The following is a 9,268-nucleotide window of genomic DNA, read 5'->3' as shown; positions in this document are numbered from 1 at the left end:
CTACCATGAGGTCCAGTCATACCCCTAACGCTCCTAAAACCCTCTTGCTCATGAACTATATATTTGGTCCACTTTTTTCTTTTCCAGAAATTATTAAAGTGGGATTGAGCTACAACCAAAACCCAGAAACTTAAAAAACTCATTTGGTCCACTATAAATAATAACACCCATTTATCTTTCATCCTTTCTTCTTCCTGCTTCTTTAGGTACTTTTTCCCCCAAATCAATTTCAAATAGTGTCCGTTTCTTAGAAATACAAGTTCTTAACTGCATTCTGAGAAAGATTAATGGCGGATATAAAGGTGAATCCAATCAGTAACGCTTTAGGATTGCTTCGTGTTCGAGTCAAAAGAGGCATCAATCTCGCTGTTCGTGATGTTAAAACAAGCGATCCTTATGTTATTCTTCGTCTCGGTAAACAGGTACTCTTTTCCATATTTTATTAAGGAAAAATTACCGTAAATAATAAATTTTTACTGATTTTCCTATAATAATACCAACTTTTAATTAACCATGAATAATACCAACTTTTAATTAACTATGAATAATACCAACTTAGGAATATCTGCCTAGAATAATACCAACTTATTATAGTAGGCTATTTGACAAAAAAACAAAGGTAAATTAATGATTAAATAAAGGTTGGTTTTATTTTTGGAAAACATACGTATAAGTTGGTATTAATTGGTATTATTCATGTTTACTCAAAAATTGGTATTTTTTTTAGTAAATCAACAAAAGTTTGTGCTATTCACTGTAATTTTATTTTTTATTCTAATTATCGTTAACGTAACTTACATTGCTGATTGCACCTTTGCTTTTTTCCATCTTTTCCGGTTTATTTTTGACAAATTAATTTAGGAGTTGCTTTTAGGTAGTAACTAGCTGCCGGTCGCCATTTTTTTCTATTGCCTAAATCAGCAGATACTATTATCTTCGGAAATGACAAGATTCCGTTACAAAATCGACATATTCTTCTGCCTTAATTACTGCGATTTTGTATGATAATTTAGCATTTTTATGAAGCTGAATATTGTGATTTTATTGTGTTGATCTGATTAGATCATATGCACCATTGAGCCTAACTTACCTATGATTTCGTGTATGAAATTTCGGAAGTTGCCTTGATTTAGCTTTGAATATTCATTTTATTTACCAACAAGACCTGCAGTTTTAAGTTTCAACCTTGTAACTCCGTCTACTTTATTACATTTATGATTTATCCACCCCTTTCTTGTACTCCGTCTACTTTATTACATTTATCATTTACCCACCCCCTTTCTAGTTAAGTAAGTCACCAGTTGTTTGCCAAATAATTTCTATATTTTCTCTTTAATTTATTTTGTTCACTAAATGAACCCTTAATTTACTTGTCTTAAATTTAGCAAACTCATAACACATAAACGTATTTACTCTTGTCAATTTCAATTAAAAGATGTAATCACCATTAATCTTTTTATATTAAAAAATTAAGTGCTCTAGTAATATCTGGAGGAGTTAAAAAGTTACATGTAACAATTTTCCAAGCCAGCTGGATAATGGGATACAGACTACAGTGACCTCAATCGAAGGGGTGTTTGGCAATTTAAGCGCAATTTTAGTTTATTTTGATGTAGATAGAAAGTTGGGTGATCAAATTTATTAATGTTAATGTTTGTTGAACTAGCTGGTTGAAACAACTTAAACAGCTTATTGATATGAATAAATTATTTTTGAACAAGTTACTCGTGCTTAAAATAATCGGGTTTATCTCATAATCAAGTATTACCTCTTTCTTCGGCAAGATGTCTTCTATTAGCCTGTAAAAAAATACTCCTACATCCTTAATTTTCGGAGTTAATTAAGTATAGCTTTCCTTTTCAATTGTTTTTAAAAAATCAAAAGCTAGTTAGCTCAGCAATTACGTTTGATTATATAAAAAATGAAAACCTATATTGACAAAAAATGTTGTCTTTTCTTTTCATTACGAAATTTGAAGAAAATGTTTGCTTCCTTGACTTAGCATCTTACACATTACTCACATAATAAGAAAAAGTTTGTCTTTTCTTTCCATTACGAAATTTAAGAACTTATTGAAAATGATATATAGGTCTTTAAGGCTATATATATGAAAAAATTTTGTATTTTATTAATATTATTTAATATTATTTTTGTTTCAGAAATATAAGAATTTCATTATACTTTATATTAGTTTACCGTTAATCTTTTCTTGGAATTTCTTAAAATGTTAAAATAATTATATAAAATATTAATTAATTTTCAATTTTTAGATTAGATTTTCTTAAAAAGTTAAAATTATTTATAATAAAGGAATTTGTTGAATTTTATGTGTAAATATCTATCTTATTTAAATTACATTCTCTTCAGAAAAATATTTTTGTTTTATCATTTCGTCTTTTCTTATTCCTGTCATAGAAATTGTGATTAAAGTATGAGAAAGTTAATTGACGGTATATATACCCTTACAAATGAAATCGTGATTAAAAAATTGTGATTTTTATATGTTTATTTAGGGATATCATACCATACCATACCATACTATCGTACTGAGTAGATTCTGCTTAGGACAGGGTTGGATAAGGAGACTGACAAATGTTATGCTCATTTAGGCATGAGCCATGTTATTTGGTATGGTGGCGTGATTAACGCCGGTGATGGTGGGATTTAACAACAATGCAATAAAATTTTAAAGCAATAATTAAACATTTTTGATGAATGTATGCTTTGCAAAATGCACCAGTCTCACAGGCATAAGCGAATAAAATTCTAAAATAATAACGAATCTTCCTTTAGTATGCAATTATCATATTTTTGAAAAGAATACTTAATCTTGTGTAAATGTATATGTTTTTCAGAAACTTAAAACGCGTGTCATCAAGAAGAGTCTAAATCCCGAATGGAATGAAGATCTAACTCTTTGTGTTACGGATCCTAATGAACCAGTTAAATTGGTAAGTACTCAGCTTCTTCGTCTATGAATTTGCATCGTTGTACCTGCGAAGGATACTTTTTTTTAAAAGGAAAATAAAAAATTTGGTATTAAATGAAGAGTGGTTGAATTGTACTTATGGTATTGTTAAACTGTTTAGATGAAATAAAAAAATAGTGATTGAATTCATTTCTAAATAAAGAAAATGATGCAAATAAGTACGATAACCCAAAATAGAAAATCAGTCATTAAATGTTTTCAACTTTATGACTTTAGTCTACTAATTTTATATGTGATTTTGCAAAATTGGATTTTGCTTAATTGAAATGACAACACTTTTGACCAACAAATATGATGTATGAGTACATATTTGCTTTTATTATATGTACAAAGTAGTCCATTTTGAAATACTTTTGCAACTGATACTAACATGTTGTATGAGCAGTAGTCACTATCAGTTACAAGCATAATAAAACGGAGGAGGTACAACCGAGTAGCGCTTTAGAATTTTGTGTGGCCTGAATTAATAATAGATACTCCATAGAAAAAGCTTCCTAAACTTGGATTGGATGTAAAGTCTCATCTTTTAAACATGCCTTCCCAGCTGGCTTAATTTGTTGGGTTTCAATGGGGACCCAATGCTTAGCTTGTTTTTCTTTGTGTTCCCATACCCACTTTATTTGTTTGATGAAAGCTACTTCCTTCCGTTTTAGTTTATTTCTTACGCGTTCACCAAAAAGCTCTGAACGGAGGAATCAGTCATTATTATGAATATTCTGCTATCAATCGGATGAGTCATATAGTTTAGTTTAATGTAGAGAATAGGTTGGTTTTAAGCTTCTTAAGATGAATGATGCTAATGATTATGATGGTTTAATGGCTTTCAGTATGTGTACGACCACGACACATTTTCTCTGGATGACAAAATGGGAGATGCGGAGTTTGAAATAAGACCGTTCCTAGATGCAGTAAATATGCGTCTGGAAGGCCTTCCAAATGGAACGGTGATCACAAAAGTAAAACCCAATAGGAAAAACTGCATCGCAGAGGAGAGTTGCATAGTCTGGAACGAAGGCAAGGTAATTCAAAACATGTTCCTTAGGCTTCGGAATGTGGAATGTGGTGAAATCGAGCTGCAATTACAATGGATCGATCTTCCTTCTTCAAAGGCTCTTTAATACTTAAATTATTAGTTATGTGTTGTATATAAAGAACAAACGAACTCTTACTTTAATGCATTGCCTTAGAGTAAGAACTAAGAATAGTAGGATGCATCATTAGGATGATACATTTGCATCTTTGTTGAGCATTATTTATTCATAACTTTTGTTTGTCGAACTATCAATATTATTTTGTGGGGTGAAATTTATTGGTAATTTCTCTGTTCTTTCAATTTTGCGGTGATTATTATTATTGCGATTATTTTGACAAAGAGAAGAGTAAATAAACCTTTTCTTTTACAATAGTTAAATAGAAAGGCTTCAACCATTAGGTTTGTTAGAGTATATAACATATTCTAGGACTTTAACTATTAGCTTAAATTTTTTGGTCGAGTTAGTTCTTTGACATAATATCAAAGCCTACGTGACAAAATGTCACAGGTTTGAATCTCATTCACCCTCATTTCAAAGCGGAATATTTTCCGCAAAGTATAAGAAAAGTCTGTGTTGCATCACACTTCTAGTCCAAAGGGCTTTCGTATGAGAAGGCGTGTTAGAATATATAATATATTATGAGGTTTTAATCATTAGCTTAAAATTTTGGTTGAATTGGTTTCTTAACAAGGTTAACAAATGATTTTTTCAATGTTAATTTATTTTTAGATTTTCATTAAGCTATTTTTTGTACATTTTTTCACTCTTTATTTTTTTGCTAGTTTGATTTCATTATTATTATTATTTCTTTTTATCAATAAAACAACATAATTAAATATTGTAAAATAAGAAACGAGAAATTTACTATACAAAAGCTTTGGGTACTAAGGTGTTGTAAGTACTCTTTTAGATAAAATAATTATTAAAATAATAATATTTTTAAAATATTATTTTATTCTTAACATATATTGTAAAATATTTTACAATGCTAAGAATAATATAACATAAATATTTTGCAACCCATCTCAACTGTGAGCTCACACAACGGCAAACGAGGGCACACAATAACAATCAAGGCCTCAGCGCAACTTTAATTTGTTCATCTCAAGCGTGACTCAAGCCCATCCTAATGCAATTTATGGAAATTTATTTTATGTTTTTTAATTAAATTTAAGTTTTAAACACATCAATAGAAGAATGTCATTTCACCATTGGGCGATATCCAAAAAATAAAAGTAAAGCTACTACGATTTCTTGTCAATTAATGCATGTTGTAGCTAGTCGATATTTATTCTGTACGTATTATGTACATATCTACATAGTTTGTATTATGCATTTTAATAATACTACAACAACAATACAACTATTTTTTTTTTGGAGGAGAAGAATTTTCATTTAAACAAACACAAAACAATTATAAGAGACAAGCCCAGGTATACGCAGCTAACTTCTAAAATTTGCATCAGATTGCTAAAAAAAGCACCTCTTCTAGGAAAAAAAACATAAAATAAGTAGTATATTTACCTATTATATGTGTTTGGGGGTCAAACATACAATATAAAGTTGTTTGATCTTAACTATTGTACACATTGTTATTATAAAGATGTAATTTTATTAGGGTACTTATGTATTTTCCTAATTTATAAACCATTTTTAAATTTTGGATATTTCTAATATAGCTATTTAAATAAGGAAAACACAAAAATTATAAAATAAAGATATATCAACAAATACCATGTAAGGAAATTACTACCAATGTAGTTAGTCAGTCATTTGTTAGGGTATGTTAGAGTATGTCATTACTCATTAGTCATTTCCAAGCAAAATTATCAGTACTTATGATGATTAGCTCAACTTAATTTATGCACCATATTGTTAGGGTATGTTGAGGGTAAATCTCAAGTTTTATATTAAAAAAATAAAAAAGTGTTGACAAATCTATAACTGATCTAAGTTCAAATTAGTATGAAGCTTATAAATATGCCAAAAGAATGTGCGGGCTCGACCCAAAGCGGACATTAAGAGTTCACTCATGGTTGGTGGACCCAACAATTAATATTAAGAGTTGAAGGTTCAACTAGGAAAATACATGTAGAATTGGAGCCACACTGTAGATTGGTGGTGGATTGCTGGAGCAGATGTGTGGGTCAATTTCAATGTGACCTTGTGATAGAAGATTCTAATCTTGGTGACTTGTATTGAGAGTCATCTTGTCATGAGGTCAAAGAAGAATGTTTCGTGGTGAAGCGACAATCCAAGGAGACAAATTATATCACGAGAGAGAGAATGTGTACTATACAGTGTACATATTTCAAGTCTCACATTAGAAAAGTAAGATAGTGTTACAAATATATAAATGATCAAATAAACTCCAAATTAGTATAAGGCTTTTTGAAAAGATGCTAAAAAGCAAATCATATAAACTCGACCTGTAACGGATAACACCATACTAATGCGAATCATTTGTAGACACAATACTTAACTACTTTTATTTCATCAGCCTCTAGCAGGTTCATTCCAGGTGCCTTCCCTTCTAAAGTACAATTATATATTTTTTTTGATGATTATTATGAGCCTGTCTTTTTCTCCATCTAATTTGTTTTTGTTGGACTAGGTTCATCGTATATATTCTATATTATCAATTTGAAAATAAAAAATATATCACCATAAGTAATTAAAAAAAAATAATTGTATTTTAGTTGTTGCAAACCTCTCTTTCTAGGAATTAAAAATCCCATTTGATTCATGAATTTGAGTTTATACTTCAATTTCAAACTTCCTCGTATAAATAAATAACTGATGATTTAAATTAATCCTATAATATATCATATATATACTACATCTATTCTAATCTTGGATCACGTATGATTTAATGTGATTAATCATTATTTTAAGCTTTGAAATCAAAAAAAGTTAAAGCATTAATCATTATTTTAAGCATTGAAATCAAAAAAAGTTAAAAGCATAAATATGGTGAAGGGACAAACATACATTTTTCAAAATTTCATTAAAAAGGATGTCCACACAATGAAAAAAGTTGTAACAATTAAGGAGCTTTCACATAAAGCAACAGGAGTATTAAAATGTTTTAATATGAATAAAACGGACTGATGCATGATTATTTAAAGTGTAACATAATCAAATACAAGTATTTAAAGTTGAGTCAACTTCGTATAAATTGAGATTTCAGAGTTAAAAAGACACCCAAGATTATTTATTACAGTGTTAACATGTGAATTATCATATATATATATATATATATATATATATCTTATCCTTCTTATTTTAATTTGTCTTCTTATTTAATCTTTCGTATATATATTGTAAACTACAATATAAACAGTTGACTAAACCAACATCATCATTATTATTATTGTATTCAGTGTATTCCGTGCATAGAAGAAAGTTATTAAATTAATTAATGTTGAAGCTTAAGGATTTGTTGAGCCAAGATTTCCAATTATGAGCAGGTCGTGGCTTTGTAGGCGAAATATAGTCGGTCATGTTTGGTTGGTGCTCAGGCTTCCTGCAAAGCACAAACATTCTTGCTCCACACCATCCTATCTCGTCCCATGCCTTCAGTGCTGCACGTACATTTTCAATACAAGTTCATTATTTTTTAGCCGCATAAGCAATTATTTAGGGCCTCATTATTTTAAGAGCCTTAAAAAAATTAATATATTTAATTTTTGAATTAAATAATAAAAAATATGATGTTTTTATTTTTTGACTAGCTAATAGGTATAGTTTGATTTTTTTTTTATTGATAATTATTCAATCTAGTTAACTAAATAATTCTATTATTTCTCTCAAAAAAAGTGTTTGTTATTATTTTATTGCATATTCTTGTGTAGTTAAATTAAGTGAACAAATCAATACTTTATTTAATAAAAATAAAATAGTATTAGTTTATTATTGTCACTTAAAAATATACATGTTTGTAGAGGTATTTAAAACAGACCTAGTGACTCGAAACCTAATCTGACCCAACTTTAAAAATGATTTACAATTATGAATAATGTAAAAAAATATGGACACAAAACCCGATTTCAAACCGACTTGAAACACCTAACCTAAAATTAACCAAAAAGAACTTATACTCAAAAAACTTATATTTAATTTTTGTACTGGGCTGCCCTTGAAAGTTTGGAGACGGCCCTACTCGTATTTTTAACTTAAATTTCACCACTAAGTGTTGGATTCCCATCGCCTACAAGAAAGATTCAATATCTTTTCCCAAATTAAAAAAGTAAATTAAATTAATTAAAAAGGAAAAGTGAAAATACCATCAGATCCATGGTTAGCACAATAAAGCAGGAATTTGGTAGAGTCAGAACCCAAAGCAGGGAGCCGAGCTTGTTTAGCATACAATTTCAAAGCAGTTAGAGTAACAGAATTAACTGTATCATCTTCATTCACTATAAACCTTAATGCTCCTGCACTTCCTAACACATTCACCGTTATCAAATACCTTTTCTTTTCATTATTCTCCATATAATCACATTCAAAACACTTTCCCTTTTGTTTCTTTCCCTTCATTTTACTTCTTAATTCTTACCTAATAAACACCCTTTTTTATAATTGAAAGAAGAAGAAGAAGAAAAACGATGAAAGGAATAAAGGAGAAAAAGAGTGGATGGTCTACCCGAGTTGCCTAGATGCTTACGATTTTTTTTGGATTACTAGGTAGTCTCGAGTCATGATGAGGGAAAAAAAGAGTTTAATAATGAGAATCGAACCAGAACTTTGTCGGGAAAGGAAAGATAAATTAAAGGTTATTATGTTTTAAAGGGAGGAGTTTTGTTGATGGGTTAAGTTTTGCATTTGAGGAAATAAATCAAGGGAGTTAAATAAATAGGAATAGAATTCAATGGAATGGAATTTTTTAAATTAAGGGGTAGGTGTTTCTAGGTATGGTAATTGCTATTTTATGGAGTATTATAGGGCAACAGCATTTTGCAGGGTGTTGCTACTAGTTTTTATTTATTCTTTGGTTAGTGTCTTATGGTAGATATTATATTATTTAATCTAAGGGGTCTAGGGTAGGATTATATATTTATATTTGACCCTTATACACTTTTTTTAGATAGGAGTCATTAATAATTGATGTTGATTTTTTATTTATATTTCAAAACTATGAAAAAATTAAAATTTTAGGGGTTTAATTTTTGACATTATGTTTGGATAATAAAATTAAAGTGAAAAAAAAGGGTAGAGAAACAAAAAGGAAAGTAACTCTTGTTTG

At 29.2% G+C, this 9,268-nt stretch overlaps 2 protein-coding genes across 2 annotated transcripts; one reads left to right on the top strand and one right to left on the bottom strand.

The window, feature by feature from the left end:
* Positions 1-4,322, top strand: LOC130801823 (protein C2-DOMAIN ABA-RELATED 4-like). Its single transcript, XM_057665722.1, has 3 exons — positions 1-422; positions 2,856-2,951; positions 3,817-4,322. The coding sequence occupies exons 1-3, from the start codon at positions 288-290 to the stop codon at positions 4,105-4,107; spliced, it is 522 nt and encodes a 173-aa protein (XP_057521705.1). The 5' UTR covers positions 1-287; the 3' UTR covers positions 4,108-4,322.
* Positions 4,323-7,276: 2,954 nt separating this feature from the next.
* LOC130801821 (uncharacterized) lies at positions 7,277-8,859 on the bottom strand. The gene is made up of 2 exons (XM_057665721.1): positions 8,310-8,859; positions 7,277-7,607 (listed from the first exon to the last, which is right to left on the bottom strand). Exons 1-2 carry the CDS (start codon positions 8,560-8,562, stop codon positions 7,438-7,440), a joined length of 423 nt encoding a protein of 140 aa, XP_057521704.1. The 5' UTR covers positions 8,563-8,859; the 3' UTR covers positions 7,277-7,437.
* Positions 8,860-9,268: the final 409 nt, after the last annotated feature.

The sequence above is a fragment of the Amaranthus tricolor genome, chromosome 15 (genome assembly GCF_026212465.1).
Source record: "Amaranthus tricolor cultivar Red isolate AtriRed21 chromosome 15, ASM2621246v1, whole genome shotgun sequence".
NCBI classification, from domain to species: domain Eukaryota; kingdom Viridiplantae; phylum Streptophyta; class Magnoliopsida; order Caryophyllales; family Amaranthaceae; genus Amaranthus; species Amaranthus tricolor.
The sequence above is the reverse complement of the archived record's forward strand: the minus strand, read 5'-3'. Positions and strand labels throughout refer to the sequence as shown.